We start from the raw sequence: 27626 nt of genomic DNA on the forward strand, positions 1-27626 counted from the left end.
GCGAAAAGAATAAATACAATACGTATAATTGAAGTAGGCCTGTTGAAGATGTAATTATTTTGCTTTTTATGAAATCTTAATTACCTCCAAAAACGAATTTCATAAGTCATAATCAAAACGTTAAAAATATAATACGAGTAGTACCTACCTAGGTATTTCAGCACCTCGTTATTTCGAATTTTATTTTTGTGTCATAAATTAAAGATTTAAGTATTACTGATTTATATGATAATCATCTAAATAAAACTCAGTCATATGTATGAAATGTTATAATATTAATTTATAGTATCAGTCACAAAAACCGAAGTATTTGCATAGCACCCCGTAGGCGTGAGTCTAACGTTTCATAAAATGTATTTTCAAGTACGGAAAATCGGAGTGACACTTACACACTACAAGAAAATATAATACAAAAGTCTTTATAGTACGAAATAGATGTCGATAGCTGAATTGAAGTACACTTTGGGCCTTGGTCCCTGGATACACCTTATGAAACGCCGAGCCTTAGCGAGCGTGGCTGACCACGTAGCGTTCCTTTCGTTGTCGCATTCCGTCCGAGCTTAGCCTATGTATTTAATACGTTATGTAATAAATAGTCGTCGGTTGGGGGTGGTGGGGGTTTAGCCGAGGAGGTGTCCGTGGCCGTAGGCTGGGGCGGCCACCACGTGCGCGGGAGCTACGGCGGGATGCGCAGCGTGTCCTTGCCTGCTCACGACGGCGTTGAATCTGGGAGAAGGAATTGAAGTTCAGAAGTCATTCTATAGACATTATATCTAATCACTGAGTTTCCCTTGCTGTGCTTCACGAGATGCGTTTTATAGTGAAGATCACTAAAAAACGAACTTGGAACTGATGATCAGTTCTGTAATAACACACTAGTTCATTGCCTATCAAAACTTACCCGTTGTGATCATCAGCGGAGTAGTTGACAGTGCTCACGGTGCCATCAGGCTCCACCAGCGAGTACTGCCACTTCACCACGTCATATCACGCGCCTCTCATTGGCTCTTCTAATTACTCGTGTGCCTCTTGATTTAGATCTCCATACTTACCCCTTATGGTCGTCACTAGCACTGGTCCTTCAATCTCCATCGCTTGCTTTCCATAGGTTCTTTAAATTGCTGGTGTGCCTTTTGATTGGAAACCTTCATCTGTTCTACTTACCCGTTGTGGTCGCCAGCGGAGTAGTTAACAGTGCGCACGGTGCCATTAGGCTCCACCAGCGAGCACTGGCCCTTCACTACATCGACATCGCTTGCCTCCCACTTGTTCCTCTAGTCACCAGTCTGCCTCATGATTAGAAATCTTCATCAGTTCCACTTACCCCTTGTGGTAGTCACTAGCACTGGTCTTTCAATATCCTTTGTTTGCCTTATCAGTGCCTCATCAACTTTCATCAGTGCTACTTACCCGTTGTGGTCGTCAGCGGAGTAGTTGACAGTGCGCACGGTGCCGTCAGGCTCCACCAGCGAGTACTGGCCCTTCACCACGTCTCCATCGCGCGCTTCCCACTGGCTCTTCTGGTCGCCGGTGTGGCCGTCAGTGACGCCGTAGTTGAACTGGTAGCGGGGGTGGGCCTGAGGATGATGTGGGTGAAGTTTAAACTATATAGGAGACTGATTAAAATTCAAATTCTTTATGAAATATTAGGCCCTTTTCAGGGCACTATCAGGTCAAGCTCAGAAGAACTGATAAACACTTTGAAGGTAGCCCTTCTATTTATTGATTTTGAATCTAATTTTGTGTACGCCTGAGACACAATTTGCGTGATGTTTTCGTTTTTTGCTAACACAGGTGTTTTACTAACTTTGACTAAATTAAATACGTAGCGTTTTGCGTTTTGACAATCCATACAGAAGAAATTTTGAGATGAAGAGAAACAGAAAGAGGATTGATTCACAAACATAATATTTTATGAGTATTTTGATCTCCTATCTCAAATCAGATTGGTACTTACATAAACCTCAACAGGGGCGGCTGCGTGCGCGATGGGCGCGTGGTAGACGGGCGCGGCGTGGGCGACCACGGCGCCGTGGCCTGAAAGTATCATACAACTGTCAAGTTCAAAGTCATTGACAGCTTCTTAGTTGGTAGGTGTTCCAAAATCTTGTGAATTTGTGCTATTTACTCGGAAATTTATCTAAAGCACCGGTAGATTTAATCTAGATATCGTGTAACATTTTTTTTGGATTAAACAATATGTCGCTAGTATGAGAAATAAGCACAGGAGGTAGGTAGACAGAGACAGTCAAAATGGCAAAAAATAAACCAAAGGAGCATCACTAGACTAGTTTCTATTTTATGACGTTGAAAGCTTTTTCAAAAGCAAAACATTAATTTCAAAAGCAGTGCGCCAGAAACTAAAGAAATGCTTGCACTATAAAAAATACTCTGTATTTCTTGGCTTACCAAGCCCCAAAGCGCCGTAGCCACCGTACCCACGGGCCGCGTACCCGGGAGCTCCCAGGACGATGCTTTGGCTCGACAGGGCCCCGTGGGGCGCTGCGATCAGCCCACCCTGGGCCAGGGCCACCAATGTGCAAGCCAGAACTGCCTGCAAAGTATCAAATAATTAGTTAAGAAAGTAAAAGCCATCATCAGATCATATTTTTAGAACAATGACAAACGTCAAAAATCTGTCAAACTCCATAACACGCAAGCACCGGATAATGTTATTGTTACGGTTAAAATAAGGTAGTGCAACTCAGCCTTAGTGTTTTCTTTTCTAGAGCATCTTTGGTTGGCGGTCGAGCACTGCTCTTAGCAAATTAGGTCTAGCACTGTTTTGTTTACCGAATAAAACTGGCACTATTGTTTCTAATTGTATTTAAATGTGTATGCGTATACGGTGTTTACTTAAATAAAATATTTGTATTTGTGTTTTTTGTTGACAAAATGTTCACGAAATGAATGTGTAATTTCGTGAATATGAACTTAAATAAATCCTATTTTCTTGTAACCAGATACTTTGGATATTTGCATAGCGTAGTCGGGTAAAAATGCTTTCGAATGAATGATAACAAGCTTAAAACACTTTCGCATTTCTACAGATTCCTATATAACTTTGAAATATCAAATTTATCCAAATTAACACAACATGTTACTTCAAAAATATTTTTTAGATTAGCCTGAAAAAATAAATAAAAAACTTTTCTCACAAATCTCACTGAAACACTTATCACAAAATACCACTTTACCTTGACAAACATTGTCCTAATCTTTGTGATAACACGGTACTTCACTCTAAGCTCTAGGGCTTGTTCTGTGCCAAATTGCGAGATACCTGTCGCTTATATAGAGGCTGTGTGTCCTATAGGTATTAGGTCCCGCCTATGCCTATATTGCACAGGAGACATAGGTACTATGTGAGATACTATATCTAATGGGCGCTGCCCGCGACTGAACTAGATCGCTGGGTTAACGTGGATACGCCGACTTTGGACGAAATGTTAATATTTCATTTATTCCAAAATTAGGTACACCTGAAATAACGACCTGTGAAATCTCATTATCATCGAAACTAAGGTGCAGTCTCAAAAACGATTCTTCGTCTAAGTCCAAAAACGCAGAAGTCTCAACTCTATTACAATTTGAAGATTGGATTCGGATTCCTATCCGAATCCAATCTTCAAATTGTAATAGAGCCCTCCTGGGCTCAGCTATAAAGTTCCATCTTTATAGACTCACTCATCACATCACCATCACTTAAGCCATACATTTCGTCCACTAATGTCCCCCAATGATTTCCACATAATGCCTGGTTGGTAGTAGCCTGTATCCGGCGCCTTCCTGCTACCCTTATCACAGACTCACTCATAGAGTTTCAAAAATACTGTCTAATTGCTACCAACTTCCGCACTAGTGAATTAAATATATCAATCCACACCCCAACCAAAGTCAAAAAGTCAGATTCAATAAAACTTGAGTATAATAAAAATGTATCCACATTAGCCTAACACTTGCAATAAAATAGGTCTAAGAACTATCCTGAGTAGTATAGACCTATACAAATAATAAAATACGGAATAAATTAAACTTTTGCCGGGTACTTTGCGTTCTTTATTACTGGTCAATAGGTCTAAGGGACATTCAACGATATTTCTCAGTCGTGAACTACAGTCGGTACTTTATCAACTTTGGCTAGAACGGGCAGTTCCGCGCTGAATTGTGTCAAGGAAATCTTGTGGTTCTATTTTTTGCGGGTTCAGCACAAAACAAGTGAGATTTACATTTTTATTGCATTAACCACAGAAAAGTGGTTCAGATATCAATATTGGTTTTATGGGAGCGGTCACCAATCAATCAATCTAAACAGTTTCCAATAAATTTAAGATATAAATCAAATAAGGGTGTGGTATATGTCCTCTCATATACAACTTTTGCTTACCATTGCTCGAGAGAAGAGGGAACTTACTTTTTTCCATTCTGATATTAATTTTCATGAACTTTACACAAATTATCTAAGTAAGTGTATAATACATATATAATAACATAGTACTAATAATAAAAATTGCATACATGTTGTTATCTTCATACCCTAAGGCCTAAGGAATAAACATGAAACTTGTTTATGCCATGCTTAGCTAGTTCTAATTTTTCTCAAAAGTAAACAAAATAGAGTACCTATTACTATAGTGTGACTGACTCTATGTGAAAATTAACATTCCTATCCAATTATAAACCTCAGTGTAAGATTGAATGTTATCAAAGAACAGTAAAAGTGTTTCGAGTAATGCCAAATATGGCAGACAATTACGATACGAGGCTTAAACAAGCTTATGCACTTATAGTCATTTATAGTTGATTAGCCATTGTCTATAGAGCCGCGTGCTCAATTAGTTTTCAGATCATTTTGTATGATGTTAAGATACAAGTCTACTTATAAGTTTCTTTTTTTTATGCTAGACAAGAATGACCACAATCGCACCTGGTGAGATGCAGTATTTGAAAACAATTAATTTAATTTAACCTAATTTATTTGTTATCAAATATACCTACGAGTAACATTTACATTATTGAATATGAATGGCTTTAAGTGTACCAACACTTCGATATTGTAGTAAACCACAAAACGCGGCGGTCTGTAAGGGGTGTTTACATGATGGAGATTTATTATTACTGAAACCTGACAAATGTAACACAGTTTAAGGAGCCGTGTTACATTTGTCAGGTTTCAGTAATATTAGGTCAAATATGGAATTATTTAGAAGACCAAAACACTTTAAAGCGACATGTTTTGACATAGATATATACGATCTTTGGAAACATTTAGTATTATTGCGTGTTGCACGCACAACAGTGACCTTGTAACAATATTCCTACTTATTACTTAATTTATCAAAACAAATCAATCACAATAAATAGCATTTATTATAGTTCATTGTTAATTAAACTAATTTTAAGATTGTTAGTTAGGATTTATAAAACTACATCATCAAAATAAACTTGGCATTTTGTTGAAACTTTTTAATGATTTAGATGAACCAGAAAAAAGTTGTCTTGCGGTAAAGTAATTTCAAGCAAGGTGACGTGAATAGAAACGAATTTCAAAATTATCTGTGTCTTACGTAAGAAATATTTAATTTAAAAATAACCTGTTTATAAAGTCTCTTTGACGAAACCGCGGCTTAAAAGAGGTGTCGTAGACGCCTGCGCTTGCGCTCCGATGTCAAGTCTGGCGTGACTCATCGGATGTCAATGAACCGAGCTTTATTGGGAGAAACAGGTTTCGCTTACTTCATTTAAATTGTGTTACAATTTCGTAGCGCGTGAAGTGCGCTTATCAATGAGATTAGGGCTTGGTAGTGATAATGAATCACCAATGATGGTAGGAGGGCTAGCTATATTAATTTGTATAATAGGAGCCCTGAAAAGGGCCTATATTCTTGTAAGGATTATGCGAATAAACTGATTTAAACTGTCAAGATCTTATAACTGATTTAGATCCAAAATAAACTTGCAATTTGAGTTGAGAGTTCTAATTAGCATCTTTTTATCCGCGGAGAGAATGTGTCACACATATCTAAGTACCCTACTGTAGGGAGAGACCGTGTGCCCCAGTCACAAATATTACCAAGTAGACATCACAGGTCTTCAATATTAAAATCTTAAGAATTTTAGATTTTTTTCATATTAGGGAAAATATTATTTTTCATAACAGTGTTTTTAGCACTTAATTTCCATAAAAGAGAACTAGCTTATTCAATAGGTAATAAGCAATTAGGCTTAGTATAACTTTTGTGGTATAACTAAGAAATAAATTGCCAAACTTAATGCAGTTCCTAGCATTGAATGTGTAGGCGCATCCCACGTTATGAAACAATAACGTGTAATAAGATCTCCCGTAACATGTTATTAAGTGTTTCTAAAGCAAACATTCAAGGTACTGACGAAACAACTTAATCAGGTGAAGAATTTAATCAATTACTTAAGTATTTCACTGCTGCATAAATCATGTTTAGTAATAGATCAATATTAGATTACATTTTCTATTAGGGAGTATATAAAAATACTGGTCGGCGCCTTTGACGCGAATGCGGGTCAATTTCTTAGTATGGGAGTTGAACTTTGGAAAAGTTCCTTTAACTAAATTAGCATTTGACATTAAGAGACAGTAAAGAGGGAGAAAAGTGATATAAATAATATTTTTACATTCATTTTACCTAAAAACTAAGGGTTAGTTGCACCACTTTATTTTAACTTTGACTAATAACCTTTTTGTGTGGAGTTTGATAGACCCATGAGGTTCGTTTGTTAAAGTTAAAGTAATATGGTGGACCCAGCCTAATAATTCAGATTTGACATGGTCTCATAAGTACTTTCGTTTCAAACTAAATTTAGAATGAAATACAAGCTACGAAAAAACACCCAATCAATTTACTTTAAACATAATATTTTTTACATTTCTGTTTACTTTATGAAGTTGGTCTATGTATCTAACTTTCGCATTGTAATTCAGGTTCATTTCGGTTGATTGTTATTTATTTGTTAGCGTTAAACATTTATTATCTGTTATTATGCACTTGTACGCTACTTAAAATGCACATTTCGTTACTTAGTGTGTAATTTATCATAGTCCTACTTTCGTTCCGGAACTCCTCACGTTTTAGCGCGTGTTTTTATGACTGATCCAGATGTTACACCTCCAAGCCATTCTTCATTCATTCAAGTTATACAACTGTATGTTGTACAGTCGACGGCATATCAGGCTTAACATTTAAGTTGCAAAATAGCTTTTATTACAACTAAAAAAGCCACAGTACATTAAGCTTGACGTCGTCTGTATAATCTGACATTAGTCTGATAATTTCATGTTCTGCAATGTTCATTTGAATATATCTAACGTGTCTGATATTATTAACTATCCATCAGTACTTAAAATTGATTGCATCACATTTTTATCATTGTATAACTTTGTTTCTTAATCGTGTCGATAAGAAAGATGTGTGATCCAGAAGCTGATAAACCATTTAGGTAATTAGTACTCGTTAATTATGAACTGAATACTTTGTAGAAATTGATGTAACTCATAACGACCCATAAATGGACGATGATCGATGGTATTTACGTACACAGGCACTATTATCTCTCGTTCCCACTGCTGGAACTCCCGTCCTGAAAAGATCTTGATAAGCGATATAAACCTAACCAGTGAAAGTCCAAAAGAAAATAACCGTCATTTGACCCGCAACGAAATTATTCAACTGAAAATTAGAAGGAGTTTTATGTTGAGGAAAATCCTTCAGCGCAAAAAGGACTTTAGCAAATTGTATACAAAAGCGTTGATAAAATAATATGGAATGATGTCAATTTTGACAACCAGTGTACACCTAACTGGCAATTATACACGTGTTTATGCATCCTACTATACATAATAACAGGTGCGCAAACTAACGAAGGGAGCTCGGAAAGTATTAACATTTTCTCGTTATAAATTTGACGGAACTGTTGAGACTGTCTTTAGTGTTGTTTTTCACACTGTCAATCAACTGGTTATTAATGTTGACAGAATTATGTTTCACAAACTAACGCCAATCAAGCAGCGGTAGTGTTAGTTTGTAATTTTTTCATCGCATCATTAATTTCATTCATCATAACGTCAAGTCAGAATTTGATAGCTACGAGTACACCCATTTGTTTTCACGTAATGAGGTATTTTGATTGAGTGTTTATTGCTTAAACGATGACGAAGGTTTTCTGTATCTTTTTATATAACCGCTTTAGTTACTTTACTGAATGATTCAAATCATTATGAATAGACCATAAACCATTTACCTGACTCCATATTAAACTGAGCTTGTTATTTGGCAATTTGAATAAACAAACATAATGAAACCTTACCATATTTACTGCATATGTAAATTAGTCCTAGTTCGAAAATCAAGAGGTAAATTGAAGAAAATATGTTGTAGCAAATAAGTATTTCCAATTTACTTATTCAAGCTTGTATATTTTATTGGTGATTTGTTAGATTAACAGAATGTTAAAACAGCCACTTAAGTGATGAAAGAGGAAGCTATTAAGCATGCGTGGTCTGGCTAGATAGTTATCTAGTCAAATTAGTTCCACCGGCCTAGCATGTTGGCGACAAACTTGAATATGATTGCATACACCCTATAACTTCGGAAGTACCTAATGCAAGTCTTACAAAATCGGACTTAAACAGTTATTTAGAATAAGGTTTTGTCAGAAGAATACCTTTCACATCAACAGGTCAGTTAGTCTCCACAGCAAGAGTACGAACCTTTCCAGTTTACCAGAGGAAAGGGTTGCAAAGGGTTTGGTCTAAACTCCCCACCCGCTAGCCAGATGGGTTAGGGAAGCATGATGTACGCTTATGTTAAGTTAAGAATACAGTCATGTTAAAGCTTACAGACTGAAACAAACATCGGCAAAACTTTGATGTTTAAAAAAGGTAATGGTATAAATTCTGGTTCCCAAAGAGTACCTTAGTGTAAATTAAAAATGTCGAGCCGAAAATAGCTAGCCGCGATAGCAATTTAGGCCACGTATCTTGTAATTATGATGGCTTTAATTATCGCCCCTTCAATTCGATCTTAACTGATTGGAAGTTAATTTGTTCTAAAAGATAAAGAGGCTATTAAGAGCTTAGTTACATCTCAATTTATTGCTTAACAATTTATTTATTAGCTTTTATTTTCTCAACTTCTTATATCCGATTAATCTTAAGACGAATATAACTTTATTTAGAATTCAATTAAACTAACTAGAATGTATTGACTAAATAATTTCAACTTGGATCCACAAAAAAAATTGAAATTCACTGGACGCAGTCCGCTACCCATTAGACAATCTGGAAATCATTGGGGGAGACCTATATGTTCAGCAGTGGACGTCCTGTGGCTGAAATGATGATGATGATAATACAATTACAAAGATTTAAAGTTTAGTTATGGTCATGAAGACTTAATAACAAAATTGCCATCAGGGTTCCCACGATACATATTGCAAATACTTGCAATTATGGCAACGTGACGATTATCTGCAATTGACAGGATCATTAATCACATATTCCATCGATTAAAGGCTCAGCAATGACGTGATATCGGTCAATTGACAATTATTATCACTTAAATTCATGAGATTTAGTGCACAGCTAGTGTATCATGTTTCAAATATTGTAATCTTGCAAATTGGCTGAATATATTCAACGTTAGATTGAACGTCTTCTAATCTAAACTTCAGTCGTGATTCTAAGTGATTCTAACAACTACTCGTATGTTCGAAGAAAAAAAGAAGTTCAATTCCTTAAGCATTAACATATTTAGATATCCTCGTTCTATGAGATATTAAGTTATCAAATATATTAATTAACTTTTAATTATTAGGTAAAGCTATCTATCTGTATTGTAAAAGTCTTACCCGTCCCGACGTATAAAATATTAGCTTAAATAAAAACCTTTATCATTTACCTATTTCACATTAGTTAAGAGTACTTACGCTAATACTAATAATTCGTTTGTTTTACCAAAAGACGTCGACAGCTTTCATTGTAACGTCAAAGGCCTTTCCTAAGGATTTCTACAACGACCGGTCTTACGCTGCCCCCATCCAGGTGCTTCCTCAAACCTTCACCAGATCGTCGATCATTTAAAAGTAATGATTAAACCTAACTTCATGATCATAGCGACATTGTGTATTCAACATTGTGAATATTCGAGATACAAAGTTCCAGAAATTTCTTATAGAAATGGTTAGGTTTGGGCACATTGCGACAATGCCGACCGTGTCACGGCCGCGCCCACCGGTGAATGTCCAAGGAATGCGTGCGCAGCGTGAATAAAACATAGGCCGTTCGTGGGATTGACATCTGATCACATGTCGGATTCGAATTTCGATCTAGTTTTTGGATTGCAGAAGTCGAAGTGAAACTTTTTGTTGAGTAAACTTTGTTTATGAACCACGTCCGTGGAAGTTGCCTCCTTTCACCTTTGTCCGCTACAGCAAGTCATGAATTAGTCTGGGTACAGTATCTATTACCATAGCCTATTACTGTTGCTTTGACTCTCATAACTTACCACACTTTCTAGGTTTCTTCCAATTCAAAGGTCTCCCCCAAAGATTTTCATAGCGACCGAATTTCCATATTCGTTCATCGGGCAGTTCGTAGGCTATTATTAACTTTAATTTATTTTAAACATATTCGGACATCGGATGGATTGAAAACCAATATTGATATTGAGTAACTCATGCTTTTCATGACCACTCATTGTGAGCAATATTCATAAAAATAAGTTTTATCGAGTACTAAATAATTACGAGGACGTTTAAAACAGCTGACACTCATAACGCAAATTAAAAAGCTCCAAAAAGATAAAAAAAGTAGTTCAATATAAATGTCCTTGTAGAGTAATACTCGACACTCCCACTCGCTCCAATTTCTGAGCCTTTTGCACTTTCACTGTCTTTGTAAGAATGTTTGCGTAACACCACATCGCGTGCATAATAATACCGATACAGCATTGTCAAAAGTAATTATTATCATTAAGATATAAGTGCGACGATTAATACTGGTGCACTTTTAAGGTAATTCATGCCGCGCTTCGTAATTTAAGATCTGGAATACGTATTCGTATTTTATGTTTTGTGAGACTTTTATTAATGACTTCAGCTTCAAAACTAAAAGAATATTGATTTCACTTGGTGAAATAAAACATTAGATTATAATATATTTTATTGTTTGTATTTTTATTCACATTTCTAATTACCAGTCGTAGAAATCTAAATAACTAGTAGATATATCTAATAAGCCTTAAACTAAAAATAATCTTATTTCACTTATCATTGTTAACAATGACATACACACACACGAAAAGACAATCAAACTGTAATTTTATTGTAAGAATTTGTTAGGAATCAACTATTATTATTGTAATGTTGCGTCATTAATTTAATAACGCTAATACGTTAATAATATTAGAAAAAAAAAAACAGATCAAGATTTTTGATTAAGAGAATTTACATTAGAATTCACAAAAAAATCCTCTATGACAATAAATAATGATATTAAACTATAATTTAGTATATCACCAATAGCAAAACTATACTTACAATACTTTTTGGTTCAGCCACACTGCAGTCTACTTTGTATGATTAGTAAAATTTAAAATATTTATATATCAAATATATCTAGTAGGTTTATTACAGGTTTTCGTTTCTTAATTACTTTTCGGACTACTTCTTTGGGACCGTAGTTCCCTCTTGGAGGGCTAATGAATCGGTCCTCATCTTCGTCAGGATAACGGGGGCGATCGAAATCGTCGTAACTTTCGTGGTTGTATTCGTTTGCCATAACCTCTTTCATTGGCTTCTTCTTATACTTCTTCTTCAGGACCAAGACATAGTCGTCGAGGTTGTCGCTTACTTCAGGGTACTTCGGAGGCTTGTATTTCTTCTTCGGACGAGTAGGCATATCGTCTGGGTAAAACTTATCTGGGATTGGTGCATCGGGTAAAGCAGGAAAACTGTGTTTTATAGACGAAGCTGGTTTCACGTTGTCTTCATATTTTGAGCCCTTGTAACCATATTTGTAAGGATTAAAAGGCTTATCGAAGTCGAAATTTTCGTACTTCTCAAAGTTTTCTTTGTACGAGTTTGAACTGAAACTAGGATACTTTTGTTTGCTACCATCAGAATCCAAAATACTCGTGAACAAGTTTTCTTCATTTTCTTTTTTCTTCTTTTTGCAGTTGGGATCGGCGATAAATCCTACGTGGGATTCTGCTTCGTCGTAGGGATGTTTGATGGAGTAGCTATGAGTATATTCACTGGGTTCCAAGTCACTTGGGTAATGTGGTCTTTTCCTTGCGGAGTAGTCTCTGAATGAGTCGAATTGTGGTCGCTTTCTTTTCCTTTCATGTTTTGGGAAATAGTCTAGATCAGCGTCATCGGAATAGTCAGAATATCTTTCGTAGTCCCTCATGGCTTTATCTTCAGCATCATCTGTGAGGCTGCGGCTTGTTTCGACGACACCCACGTCTCCGTTGTTGACAACTGCTTGAAATCCTGTGTTTGGGCCTGCTGAGTACTCGACAGTTCGCACTGAACCATCTGGTTCTACAACACTGTAGTGACCTGAAAATGAATTCGTGTCAATTAGGTAAAATAATAAATATTTCTAGATCTCCTTTTTTATGGGACAGGACTCAGGAGGCAAACGAGCAGGGATCACGGTGCTTTGCCATTTTAAGTACGCTCTATTCTTGAAGATCTCAAACATAATCGGGATTTGAGCAACTATTAAATCCAAATTTTGTAATTAATCTGGATACATATTCTGTGTGATGGTTAAACTTTATTCTGATTCATTCAAATTTTAATTTTTTATAACTGCTTAGTTTTATTGTTTTTTCATACTGTCTTACCTTTAACAGTATCACCTTCTTTTGCTTCCCACACGCTCTTGATATCACCAGTCTTGGTGTCTGACACTCCGTAACTGAACGAATAGCTTGGATTTTCCTGCAAAAACAAATGCAAATTTGATTCCACCGCCAATCATGTTTTTATCGCTGCCTCAATTACACACTGGGTTCATATTAAAGAAAAAAACATACAGGGAATGTGTGAAGTGATAGCTTGCGTGTGCAAATTCGGTATTTTACTCGTAATGACATTCTATTGCATGCTCGCTTATTATAGTTTAATATTCTGAATAGCTAATGAGCGATAATAATTGTTTCCATAACATTGGAATGTACGTAATTGCAGACAGTTTCAGTATATACTCGAATAAGTCAGGTGGTTGTCAATCGAACTGGTTGTTGGCGCATACGCGTATCATAATGATTTTCGCTCACGAATCTATTTGAAAAAAATAATCATTCAAGAATGGAAAACACTACAGTTGTTTCATAAAGCACCACTACAATAATGAAGTGTTTTTAACAAAAATAATAACAAAATATGAACAAATAAATTAAAATAACATGTTCAATGTTCAAGTTGTTAGCCCAATCAATTATTCAGACAATTATTCATTGAGTCATAATCGAAATTTTATTTATAAATTGTATTTTATTGATTAATAAATAATGTAAAATGTAATGCTAAGTCAAACTTAATTTGCAGCAACAATGATTAAGTACCTACATACTGTTACTGATTTAAAATAAAATAAGCGTTGTCATTTATTACAGCAACAACACAAATTGAAAAATGAAACTTCATTATCTAAAAATTTTGTTTTATTTTCTGAACAAAATGTACAGTAAAGGGCCACATTCTTTATCCACTGAAACTTAAGGGATAAGATTTCATTAAATTTTTTGTTGCTGTTGTTTCTTCATCATTAGATCATTCAAATGTTTTCTAATTACCTACTTAAAATTTTATTTGAGTTAACACTGGCTGAATGTACAGGCCGCACAAGCCATAATAAAAAAAAACACGAATTCATTGACTGAAAGCTGCTCCGCTAGTGCGTAAATAGTTAAAAAGTCATTGCTCCTCTTAAATGTCACTTGTCGGCGGCCATTTTCCCGCCAAGTTCAAGATGAGTCGGTGCGCGTGCGCTTCGCCACTCAATGTCAATGACGGATCGTTCACTTTCATTTGTTTCCGTCTGCGTTCACTTTTATTCGTGAATATGTATGACGGATCTGTTTGTTACGTGCTTGCTGATGGATATATTGAATTAATTTTAACGACATGATAGTTTGCAATTAGATAAATTGAATAATTTTACAGTGTAATGTAAAAATGACTAGATTGTACTGAGAAGAGAATAATATAAATGCGAGGATGCTTTGATAAAAAAAATCGTGGCTTTGGCGGGTCTCAGTCTATCTACATTCCCGACCAATCACCATACTGTTATGCCATTAGTCCCCCATTGATATGACTGGCCTAATTCCATCATTATAATATTTATATTCAAAAATTCTCAAAATATAAAATTAGTTCACTTGCTGAAAATAGCTGCTATAATGTAACAAAATGCTTTGCCAACTGTGGATCACCTTGACTTGCCTTTTGCATACTTTTTAAGACAAAATGTAACAATCTAGACCTACAAAACGAGTTGTCATGTTGCCATGGAGAAATGTGGGTGAACTGGCCCGCGATATAAACCGATATTTCGACACACGGCGACCGCTTTCGATAAGTGTTTGTACTGCTTATGTTGGTGTGTTTCGATTATGTTACTTCATTGCAATAATTATTATTACTTGTAGTTCTTAAGCTCTGAGTATTGCGGAACTTTGACCATAATTACTGAGTATGTAGAGTTGCATAAAAAGTGAGTACATAGATAAATTCAAATTCAAATAGTTCAGTACATAGGCCCTTTCCAGGGCACTTATACATGTCCCAAATTAATATAGCTTGCCCTACCACCACTTCTGGACAACATATGGACTGGTGCTGAGAAGAAGTGGCGGAAGAAACTCAGTCACCTTTATCAACCTCTTTTTCAAAGTCGATTTCAGTAGTCGATACGCCACTATACAGCTTTAAAATTTAAATGATTCCTTTACTATCTCTGGTAGTATAATGTGTGTATACTTTGATAACAATCATGCAATCGTATAATAGGTGGCAATAGATTTATTCATTTTCTAATCTCGGTTCTTTAGATAACAATTGCTAATAATGAGTGATATTGCATTTTTTCTTTGTGAAAATGTATTGAGAAGGTAAATCTAGTAAAACCTCATAATACTGTATTTACTCGTATGTAAGTAACGGACTTAAAACAAAAATATCTACGAAAAAGTATATTACTATCATTTTCCACATAATTTCATTTTATAGACGATTTATCTAACAATAAATTATTGTAAACAATGTATTCAAACAATGAAAATCAAAGCGTGTCAGTGAAATCGCATATTCATGTACGAAATTGTCTATATTTCAAATTAATACATGCAAAACACTCATTCATTATGAATTATAACAAAGACTGGAGATTGTTAACGGCACGATAGAATAAACACGATTGTAAATTAGTTTGCAATCAATCTTTTTTAATAACTTTATTAAAACATTTAATTACTGTTTTTTATGTTTGACGAAAGGTATTAATTTTTAATGTCAAGTAATATAATTAAAAGTCACTTATTTTTTATTTAATTATGTTAAAATTAAACTTACTTTAACAATTTGATGTCCCAGCTCTGTCTCTACAGACTCCTCTTCTTGACCATTCAAGGCCAAACAACTAGCCAAGAGGATCTATAAAGATATTAAAACTATGTTAAATTCATTACTTTTACAATATTTTAAATCAAGCACTGTATTTAAAAAAATTTAAAGTACTTACCAGTACCACAAGAGCTTTAGCCATGTTGTTAGTTAGCCACTTAATCCTATATCACCATGTAACCACCGTCACCAACTCAGAACCAAAATAAGATGTTAGACAAAGTGTTAGTACGAAAATCAGTCTGTTAGTTTAAACCTGTCCATTGCCAAGGTTGGGGTAATGCAAAGACGCGTCGAGCCATCCACCACTACGCTATTTATAAATGCACACATGTTAACAGTGTACGCATCACACACACCGAAGCATTGACAGTAATTCAACTGAGATCCAATCGTTTCAAAGCAAATTGCCGAGATTATCTCAAGAAAGCGAAAATGCGGAAAATTATCTGCAGGAAGACAGCTGTATTGTTGGAAAATTAAGGGTTATTAGCTCTAAAAGCATGGTGAATGGAATATCTATCATTTTGACAAAGATTGTATCTTTAATAAAACAAACTAAATTAATAAATATACAATTTGTTTACTTTGTGCAAATAGAAAGCCGCATACAGCAACTTTCGCATATAAATATTAGAGCAACATCTTTTTTTACCACACTACTTCCAATTAGTTATTAAGTTACAATATTATACAGTAAATATTTAGAAACTCTCATAAGTTCATAATTAAATGAAATTTCACTGTTGCGTAACGCCTGACCAGCCTGGCCTGGTGGTTGACGAGTTGACGGGTTCATATAACCCCCTGCATTATAAAAGTCTTAGTGCAATGAAAATGAGTATACACATTAATGTAATAATATGTATATGTGTGGAATACGAATTTTACGAATATAAATTATATAGGTAACCATCGTTAAGTAGGTTAGTAGTAGGTAATGGTGTGATTGTTAAAAAAATCATTGTAGCTGTCTTTCTATCTTCATTATTCTGATACATCGAACTAGGTATATGAGTTAGCTATTTGTTACATCATATCATAAAAGTAAACTGCTAACTAGAGACACCTAAATGACTCTACCTTCTGTTTTTTTATCAGACGACGCCTCAAACCTTGCGTTATACAATTTGAAGTAGAATACAACCAGTAGTAAAGACGACATCACGAAAACAATCAAATAAATGCATAATTCAATAATTTATGCAACCGCACATGCAAATCACGGCATGCGAACTTTCATACACATCTAATCGTCCGTGATGTAAATATACTTTACGATTAAAAGTCATATTCAGACACTAAATGTCAATATTTAGATAATTAATGTTAATTTATATCCGTTTTATTTAGGGTTCCGTATTTTATGATTGTTTGCATATCATAACTACCATTAGTGATACATATCTATCAAGTTTTATGTTTTGTTGTTGTAAAAAAATTAAACATTTATGAAATGCCACATGGCGATGTTAGTTAAGCAAACTGTAATATTAAAAGATTATTTTTCCATCAAAAATATAGGTGTTAGACTAGTGTCAAATGCCTTTTTAAATTATTAATGTAAAATTGAGATTTACACCATGATTGTATTTTGAATTATCCTTTTATGTGAAACTACCAATAAAAAATTACTTCATAAAGAAATACAACATTACCAAACTGTAATAGCTATTTTTTCTGTGTAATTCTCAATTATTTTTCCTATTTATCAAAATGTTCAGTAATAATTCACAATTAATGTTGTTGAAATTCTGATACATTCACTATTATGAAGTATGAAAATTAAAACACGAAAATGTTCATCTGTTAATCAATATTGTTCTGCAATACCAAATGTTTGGTTTGGCAATCAAGCAATTCTCTCAAAAATACTTGATAGAAATAAGCGGTATCTATTTTTATTACATTGGGCTAAGATTAAGCCATATTGTCGACCTCAAAAGAAAAATAATATTATTAGCCACTTATCAAGTACATATCGGGGCCTGGATAGCCATGTTTTACTTGATACTATACAGATACTAAACTACAGATATTAAACTAATTCCACGTCGGAGGAGCCGCGGGCAACGCTTGTCATTTAACATTGATGAAGTGTTAATTAAGCTGGATTGAAGCCGTAAACTATAATTACAGAAAAATCTCTATTTTCATCAATATTTTGATCGCTTACCGTTACAAGGAACGACGTAATCCTATTACGTAAATTTTATACTTCATAAGCATCTAATTTATGACGGGGTTTTTCATTCTAGTTAGAAGCGAATAAACACGTATTTTAATTCCTTACAATCCGGAATCAGATCTTTCGATTAGGATTGTACATAATGAAGCAAACTTGTAACAATGCTCTTTGAAAGGTGCGAGTATTCATGGTTGTATAACAATGGAGTTAGCAAATTGGTTTAATGTTGAAGAAGGAAAGCTATGCTCCACCTAGTTTAACGATGTATAAGTTAGCGCTGGGAAATCCTGATTCTTGAATCGACGAATTTAGCGCATTATTCACTGTAGATATCTGTCAACGCTTTCGTTATCAGATATCTACTGTAAGTGCTTTAGTACTCTACAAAATTATAGGTGTAAATATAAGTAATAACGCCCATGGGACTCGGGTGTCTATGGGTGACGGTAATCACTACCATCCGTCTGATCGTTTGCATCCTGTCACATACAAAAAATGAAGTGCATCTAAAACTTTGGTTAAGTGTGTAAAACATCTCAACGTTCGTCCTATTACTCCTATTAATCTACTTTTAAGTTTAATTAATTTAGTTATACTTATCTATATTATCCACAACTTAACGAGGAAGCCTTTGGCCTGCATAATCACCTGTTGGAAATTGATGATCAATGCATAATTGAGGCCGTCAGCGCAAAAGTGGCCTAAGCTTAACATATTAGTATGGAGCCTAAACTTGGTTAGGCCACTTTTATACTGCTTCGTAGGCAAAAACAATGCGCGCAAAAAGAATGTTTACAACGCCCCATCTCTTAACTAAGGGTGAAACTAGGGATAGGCCGCTTTAGCATCAAAATTTATTAGGTTTTGAATAAATTGCAATAGATAAGTACGAATATGAAAAATGTGGGTTAGGCCACTTTTGCGCTGACGGTCTCAATTATCTTAATTATAAATACTGCAGTAAGCACACAGAACACGACAGGTGAACTAAATAAAAGAAATGTTATGGGTTGTATCATTCTTAACAGTTCCGTTCAACAAAGTGAACCACGAGTAGAGTTCATAAAATTTTCCACCGTCATACGACATTTCTAATAGTCGATCGCCTCCATAATTGCACGTTGTTTCAACGTAACTCTTAAATCATAGTACCTTGCCAATTGAAGTGTAACCATATGATAGAATCCAAAGTGCTATCCATTAATAACTTTGCTTTTTTATTAATGACTGCTCAACAATGTTTCATGCACGAGTTATTTTCTAACAATGATGAATTTCAGTAGGAAATTTTTTCAAGACGTTCAACACTTTCCTTTGTGAGTGATGTAGACTAATTGGTCAGTATCTTAGCGGACAGCGGGTTTTTTCAGCTGTTTTCATGCTCGAAGTATGGTAATTTATTCAGGATTGATAGCTGACAAGTTTTTGTGCGTACGTGTTATACAAGCCCAACCTTTTGCTTTTACTAAAAAATGATTGCATTTGTTTGCTAATTGAAAATGCAGATGAAAGATATTAAGATTATGGTGCCGTATGGTAACAGTCTCTTTGAATGATTTAATTATGTACCTAATGACAGTATTCAAATTATAATAATAGTAATATTATAAAATGGGGATAGTAAAAAGTACACAAATAAAGAAAGTTAAGTCTTAAAATATTTATTTTGGTTATTTCGTATCAAAACAACAATAACATTTGTTTTGTTGACCACCTTAAGAACTAGACAATAATCATCATTTGATGATTTCGAAGAATTAATTAACATACAATAAATACACGCGGAATGTATGAGTATCACAGTTCATCGATAACATATTGATAAAATACAGTGTACAATGCCATCTAGCGGATGGTGTATCAACCATTTGCTAGCTAACAATATACCTATGCTTTATTTAGCAGTGGAATATTTTGACAACGCCATCTGGAGGGTTTGTGGTAGATTACGTGGGAGCCGGTGTGCTTGTGGTTGCTTTTGGTAGCGCCATCTAGTGGTAGCCGTAGTAGCCTCCATCGTAGTGGTTGCCGTAGACCTGCGGGTGGTGTGCGTGTCCGATGCGCTTGACCACCGCGTTGAAGCCGTTGTGCTTGTCAGCTGTGTACTCTACAATGCGAGTGGTACCGTCGGGCTCCGCCAGAGAGTATGCCCCTGAAAATACACATTAGCTTATAATTTTGCATGTTAAAAAACCACCAAACCTAGTAAATGTTGATCACTATTACCTGGGATCAAAAAATCAAATGAGCAAAATTAGAAAGATGACTCTACACTTTACTTTGACTTCTGTACCTCTAGCATGAACAACTTTCGTCTTCGAATCGTTAGCGTATTCGACAAGATTCGATATTCCTTCGAAAACGATAACTTGACAATTTTGATTCTCAAAATAAGTTTCGTGCAACCATTTCTCATACTAATTTCACTTTACGACACGTTGGGCGCTGTTGTAGTTTTCGTACTAAAATTTTTGACGGCGATTCGAATACGCAAACGATTCGAACACGAAAGTTTTTCGTGTTAGCCGTATTGGATATCTTTTGGAACTATGAGGTCATTCATGAAGTTCGTCTGAAGACGAAGATGTAAAGAAATGATGTCAAATTTTAATGTGTGACATAGTATGAGATACAAAAGATTTCGGATTATGCTGTTACACAGTTCAATATTTTAATAGAACATACCTTTGACAACGTCACCGTCGCGGGTTTCCCATTGGGTTTTGTGGTCACCGGTGTGAGGGTCGTTCACGGAGTAGTCAAACGCATATTTCGGATGCGCCTGAAAGAAAACAGACAGCATTTTAACTTAAGAGCAAAATATCAATCTCAAAACACTGACGCGTTGAAATCTAATGAATGATAATTTATAACAGTAGGAAAAGATTTCAACGCGTTCGATTTCATGTGTATCAAGGATGTTATGGATATCCGTAACCGTAACCGAAGCTATCGGATATCTGAAAGAAAAAAATATCCATAATCGTAACCGAAACCGATTCAAAAGTTACGGATAGTTACAGATAAAGGCGGAGTCTAAATCTTAATATTTTTTATTTGTCTGGCATTCCCTGGCACCATTTAATAACCCCGCATATCCCACATAGTCACTTTATGTACCTACTATGACGATATCATAGGTATCGTCATAGTAGGTACATAAAGTGACTATTTGGGTCGCGCAGCATCTTACTATTTGAATTTCACATTTTTAAAATTCTAATATCCGTTACCGAAAATATCCGAAACTTTCGGATAATCCGAGATGATTTCGTAACCGTAACCGTTACCTAATCCCTGATGTGTATTTATTATAAAATTATTATATCACGCATTTATCGATACAATAAACTGGAACTAATCATTAAAAAAAACGTAACGGAAAAGCATTACGCACTGAAAAGCGCATAACTTAAATACCGATTTCTAATCCAGAATACTAATAATAGCTGATTGAAAGTGCAATCTGTTATTATTTAAGACGACTTATAAAATTGCAAAATCCTAAATGGTCACTACACGAGTACACTAACACAGTATAAGTACTATGGCTGACTTGCACCACCTAACTTTGACCGTAACTATAACGATAACCGGTGTATTTTATATGAAGTTTGACAAATTTTAGACGTTTGTCAAAGTTAAAGTAAGATTGTGCAACCCAGCCTAACAACTAAACAAACAGTGGGCTGAGTGTGAGTTTACATCAAACGCGCTCGCGAGAGCGCGTTTAAAAAATGTATGAAAATTTTAGTTTTCAAACGTTTCCCTCTGGAGGCGCTGTACAATCCGTTATACATTTAATGTCATTTTTTGACGCAATCACTAGTGACCGCATTTGATGTAAACTCACACTAGGCCTTCAGTAGGTAAATGAAAATTACACCTACTCCAAGAGTCAGGACAATTTCATAATAAAATATGTAAAGAAGAGAATTAAACTTTTACAACATTATTATAAGGGAACATTTTCACAAAGAGCTTTTCAAACTGCTCCAATTAACTTATTAGTTTTTCGCAATGCTATTCATAAAGTACCAAGTTCATTTCGCTACAACTACATAACGACGTAACGTCAAAATAGCACGTATTACGGAGACAGGAGCTACGGACCATGGTGTGGGTAAACACCGTAACCGTTGCGAGGCTTTGACGCAACATTGGCGTGTGTCAACGTAATGACCTTCACGGAAGTGCTCGATTTGATATCTATGTTTACATTAATAAGGCTGGAAAGTGTGTACTTCTAACTTTAACATCTAGGCTGCGAAGGTATGACTGTGCAACAAGTTAAGAACAGTGGCGTCTTATTTCGATGTAAACCAAGCTATTTTGCAAAAAATATTTAATCTGCGGATATGCTATGTACTAAATTAAACAAAGTAGGTACGTCCTAATGAAGATCACAAGCCTCACCCCAACTATTGAATAGCTCTGGCTACAATTTAACTCGCGGCTCAAGTTCTTATGCATATTATTGTTAGTACTATCTTTTGCCCATGTTGTGCCATGGATTCGCCCGTGTAAATATTTGTCAGTCTCAGAAAGACAATAAAGTTGTAGCTGTTTCAAAACCTATATAAGTAAAACTCCTTTGTTTTGCCGTATATCTGAAACTATCTAATATTAAGTTATGGTATATCTATATTAGTCCAAGCAGTGGTTTAAATAGGTAACAGATAGACAGAGTTACTTTTGCATATTATTTTGGTATCAAATAGAATAGATTAATTTTTGAGAATTGATACAGCGATACAATGTGGTAATCCAATAACAGAATAGGCTAGTTTCCTTAAAATTAACTTTAAGTCCGAAACAAATATTGGATACGTATATTTTTATCTGTAAATCAAACAAGTAATTACGAAGTTATGATGCATTGAAGTTCCGCGTGACGTCTCAAAGTGCTTTTTTTTTACCTAGGAAACATCCCTATTCCTTGTAACTACAAAATGGTAAAATTACAAGATTAAATAATTAAAGTAATACCAGGCCTCCGTCACTCGCCTATGCCGGCCGAGATAATTACCTACAGCGCGCGACAACTTCAAGTTGCAAATCAGTCCGGGCCGCCACGCGCCTGTTTGCACACACGTATCTACACGCTCGGTCGATCATAGTCGCAATCAAGGTTTATTGTTCCAACAGCACTGTTATTCTTCTTTAATGAAAAATTGTAATATTTAGGAATAATAATTAACTGTTAGTGATTTAAATAATTAAAAAAACTACACTTTTTAAATAATAAATTATTTTGAAATACTTATGACAAAAAAATTATTTTAGCTAATAAAAACATTAACTTTACTTCACCGTGTCTATTTTCCGACACTACACCTTTTAAAACTGTTTGTTTAATTTCGAATTATCGCAACACTGAAGTTTATTAATAGGTACTTTAGAGATGGTACGATTATACAAACTCCACTAGATTAAAGTTTTCTAATCGTAAATACAATAAATGCTTCTTAAAATTAAGTTTTTATTTATTTTACTTTGCTCATACAACCCTGACGCTTGAGCGGTGACGTAGATCAATTCTAAACACAAAAAAATGCGCTCTTGTGAGCGTAGTAGTAAGGTGCGATTTCGAATGCACCATGTGCGTTGGATATTTTGCATTATTATTATTACCGTTAAAATGTCGGCATCTGATCCTACACAAAGGAGTGCAATTTCTGTTGCTACTATTATGTATTCTGTGGTAATACTTACATAATAGTCGCCATGTGCGTCGCCTTCGTAGCCGTAGCCGGCCGCGCCGTAGCCCCCGTAGCCGCCGATGTAGCCCGCGCTAGCGGCCGCGCACACAGCGACGAAAATTGTTACCTGTGAGTAAATAATAATAAATAATAAATTATTTATTGACATAAAGTGTTACACTAAAACATACAACACAGTAATTAATGCAGATTACGACAATCCAGATAGGTACACAAACAGTATGTTGAGTGAATCCTGGCACCCGAGCTAAGATTTTACTTGTGTTATGGGTACCAAGGTGGAGTGAGGAAGTGGTTTAAATTAGATGATTAAGGGAGACTAAACAAGAGTAAATATTAATCTCAATAAATCGTCAGTTTTGACATATTTCCCATACTGAAACTGTCAATGTGTCAGTTATACCAGGAGTTATTCTCGGATTAAGGTTTGGTCGAATCGGGCCTTAGCCCCAATTTTATTATGTGGTCGGCTTGACTAACTTATATCTGCTTCTGTTACAGATATGATAGTTAAAAAACAACGTCAAAAAGACTCTATGGTTAACTTTTGAAAACTTAATTGCTTTAAAAACAAATGAAAAGGTATGCGCCGATATAGCCCGCGCTAGCGGCCGCGCACACAGCGACGAAAATTGTTACCTGCGAGTAAGGAAGTGGTCGAAATTCGGCTTGACTGACTTATATCTGCTTCTGTTACAAATATGATACTAAGGCCCGATTCGACCAAACTTTTATCCGAGAATAACTCCTGGTATAACTGGCAATTTGACAGTTTCAGTATGGGAAATAAATGTCAATATGTCAAAATTTCAAATAACTGACGATTTATTCCGAGATTAATATTACTCTTGTTTGGTTGAATCCACCCTTAAAAATGACAGGTAAAAACGAACTGACTGTATGTTTACTGTCTGAACAATTACTTTAAAAACAAATTAAAAGACAAATAAACATCTTCACAAATAACGACTTTGAGAAATTACATTCATAAGTATCCTTTATCTTGCTCACGCAATTAATTCTGCGTAAAAGAAAAGCAAAAGGAAATCTGTAACTTATTTTCACTGATAAAAAAAATTTTTTTTTTTAGAATAATAAAATTAAGTTATCTCAATTAAGTAAGTAAAGCAAAGCAGTAAGTGACCTTTAGATTAATACAATCAATAGTATCTAACGGTATTGATTAATAATAAAACCTATTCATAAAATATCCATGGTCAATAGCTCATTGTGTAGTGCTAATAAAGACAGTGACATCCCTTATTGAGCCAGTTGCATCGTATTTGTATTGTAATCTCTTTATTAACATGCTAAATAAGCATTGTTAGTTTGAGATCTATCAAGATAAGATTTCGCGTACAAATCACATGCCAATCATGAAATACAACACACATTTTGCCAAACAAAATTAAGTTTGTCAATTGAATTCCAACCTTATGAGTAAGACTTTAAGGACAAGTGAATCACATTTAAATTGGACATGAAAATGCGCTGATATTCGCCGAAATAATAAATGCAAATTGGAATTTGACACTTGAATACTATAGCAATAAAGGCTAAAATTGTTTAAGATACACTTGTTGTTATGTATGGCCTGTAAACAGCGTATAGGTCATTAGAATTAGAACAATAGGACAGGTAAAAACAAAAACAGGAAGCTGGAGTCAATAATTGTGTGTACACTTTCCGTTTACCCCCTACCCTTGCGTTACCATAGTATTTCCCATGGCGTTACGCTCGTAATACTTTACGTTCTTGTACAGTCAGCGACAAATAGTTGTGACACCCAAAGTGACCAAAAAGTTGACACAACGTTATGCCAATTGTAACAAAGACGTGTTGCGTACTTATTCGATACTTTGGGTGTCACGAATTACGATTATTTGACGCTGACTGTACCAATAGCATGCTCATTTAGTTTGAGGAACTTTACATAGTGTTTTACTCTATGTCGTCTAAATGTACACTTATTACCTACTTACGTTATTACTTCATAACCACAATTTACTTAAGAACCTAAAATATGGATCTTTAAACACATTATTTAGTTTAAATGACATGTACCTATGATGTTTATGTCACGCCGCTTACATACTGGGCTAATTTTACGTACATTATGTTTTAAAAAATTGGTTAGTACTCAAATAAAAGGTTACTTAATCAGAATTTCAATCTAATTGATCATCATCGAAAGTTGCTTCTTTTTTATTTAATTGATGAAAAGTTAAAATCATAACCATACTGTAATATACTAATTAATTACAATCATTTGTAAATATTGGTTTTAAAAATACTATTTCCAATTACATTACGTTTAATATCAATATTTTGTTGTCTGTACTAACTATGTAGCGTTCTGCGACGGTAAAGATGTAATAAGCCAGAACGTAACCAGTCGGTTATCATATTATAACGACAAACTGTTCGCGAACATTGATTTTGCTTTGTCAACCGAGAAATATACAAAAAACGTCATTGCTGTATTCAATGACAATATTTTACGGTTCTTGCCGATTCTGTCCAAGTTTTTTGTTAATTCAAACTGATGTTTACATGCCTTAGTTCATTGAAAATGAAACCGTTTACGTATTTCGATTTATATCCGGCAAAATCAATCAAAAATAAGTTTTTCACAATACATTCAGCAAGTGTACCTGGTGTTGTATAATAACTATACTGGGCATAAACAATTAATTGCTAATTATAATACGTAAATAGACTGAAACTGGATTCAAACCGTCCAAATATAACCTATTTTATACATAATTAATTAGTTTTATCAATTACATAATAATTTCAGTAACAGCATTCAAACAACTTTTCAATTCGTTTTTTTCTGTAGCCAATTCTAACCCAAAATTAATTTAGAACTCTTTGAAATCTGATTTATTGCGATGGTCTCGGTTTTTTTGCGTATTTTTTAAAATCGTTGCAATTCTGGACGTCTTTTTTGTAAAAAAAAAACCAGGAAGTTTTTTTTTGTAAAAATCATAATATCGAGTACTTAGTTACACTTTTAAAAAATAAACAATCTAATTCAATCTATAACAACTCCGATTTAAGATTGACAGCACATCAATTTAAACACTGTGTTTTTTATGTAATTCTAATACAGGCGATTTTACAACAAAAATGTAAAGCTTAATGTGCTGTTGACTGTAAATAAACACTTCATTAGGTAAAGATTTATATCAGCACCATGCAGTGATTCAATCAATCAAAACGTGTCTCAAGCACAACTCTTATTACTTTTTTTATCCGCTATGAGGAATTTCTTAGCCTCTTTCTGATGGACAGTGATGATCACACCGATAATTTAGTCTAGCTTTAAAGTCCGTTTAGTAGCTTTTTAGTTAATAACTCAATAAAGAATGAAAATGCGTCGAGTATGTATTTAATCGAAATAAATACCACAAATCGATATAATTATCCGAAACCAAACTTCTCCACATCACTATCACTCCAACTTACTTGGATTCCACGCATATTTGCTTATCACTGGTCACTTTCGTCCTCTTCAGCCGAGCCGACAGGAGCAGAACTGACACTGTGGGGTCTGCGTACTGCACAGCATTTATAACCCAGAGCTGGTTGCACCACCGCTGGTAACATCGACGTATGACTCGGCGATCTTTCAGTGGTGTTTGTTTTGTAAAATGTGCTGATTAGACGTTATTGGGGCAATTATTATATCAATTAGATTATTCAATTTAAAAAAAGAAGTTTGGTTGTAATATGCTCTCAAGGATTTGTAAATTGTTTGACTACTTGCGATCGTAACTTTTACTTAGAATAAATAATATAAAGAAATAACATTATCGCAGATAGATTTATTGGAGATAGGGATTTAAAATCAAAAATTGTATCTGCCTTTGACTTATTGAAGATGGATAGAGCCGTATCAAGACATGAGAAATGCAAAAGTAATGTCCGCCTGGTTTGGTGTTCTGGCTACCGGATTACAACGCCTGATATTTGCACGTTCAAACCCCGCGGGTGAATTATGTTAATTTGATGAGCATGAGCACATCACTATTTCAGGAAAA

At 34.8% G+C, this 27626-nt stretch overlaps 2 protein-coding genes across 2 annotated transcripts; both read right to left on the reverse strand.

The window, feature by feature from the left end:
- Positions 1 to 254: 254 nt before the first annotated feature.
- LOC135071379 (uncharacterized) lies at positions 255 to 27123 on the reverse strand. Its single transcript, XM_063965171.1, has 9 exons — positions 27052 to 27123; positions 23573 to 23686; positions 20543 to 20639; positions 19860 to 20009; positions 3198 to 3283; positions 2410 to 2554; positions 1958 to 2037; positions 1411 to 1577; positions 255 to 726 (listed from the first exon to the last, which is right to left on the reverse strand). The coding sequence occupies exons 1-9, from the start codon at positions 27064 to 27066 to the stop codon at positions 621 to 623; spliced, it is 960 nt and encodes a 319-aa protein (XP_063821241.1). The 5' UTR covers positions 27067 to 27123; the 3' UTR covers positions 255 to 620.
- On the reverse strand, positions 11182 to 15969 carry LOC135071135 (uncharacterized). Its single transcript, XM_063964899.1, has 4 exons — positions 15788 to 15969; positions 15619 to 15699; positions 12885 to 12981; positions 11182 to 12594 (listed from the first exon to the last, which is right to left on the reverse strand). The coding sequence occupies exons 1-4, from the start codon at positions 15809 to 15811 to the stop codon at positions 11633 to 11635; spliced, it is 1164 nt and encodes a 387-aa protein (XP_063820969.1). The 5' UTR covers positions 15812 to 15969; the 3' UTR covers positions 11182 to 11632.
- Positions 27124 to 27626: the final 503 nt, after the last annotated feature.

The sequence above is a fragment of the Ostrinia nubilalis genome, chromosome 4 (genome assembly GCF_963855985.1).
Source record: "Ostrinia nubilalis chromosome 4, ilOstNubi1.1, whole genome shotgun sequence".
Taxonomy (NCBI): Eukaryota; Metazoa; Arthropoda; class Insecta; order Lepidoptera; family Crambidae; genus Ostrinia; species Ostrinia nubilalis.

Bases quoted from the DNA above. Each gene is read 5' to 3' on its own strand.
- LOC135071135 (XM_063964899.1), bottom strand. From the start codon at position 15,811: ATGGCTAAAGCTCTTGTGGTACTG. The intron at 12,982-15,618 runs GTAAGTTTAATT...TTGTTTTTGCAG, and splicing joins TGGGACATCAAATTGTTAAA to GAAAATCCAAGCTATTCGTT. The intron at 12,595-12,884 runs GTAAGACAGTAT...ATTCATTTTCAG, and splicing joins AGAAGGTGATACTGTTAAAG to GTCACTACAGTGTTGTAGAA.
- LOC135071379 (XM_063965171.1), bottom strand. The intron at 20,010-20,542 runs GTATGTTCTATT...GTGTATTTTCAG, and splicing joins CGACGGTGACGTTGTCAAAG to GGGCATACTCTCTGGCGGAG. The intron at 727-1,410 runs GTAAGTAGCACT...TCCTTCTCCCAG, and splicing joins TCCGCTGACGACCACAACGG to ATTCAACGCCGTCGTGAGCA.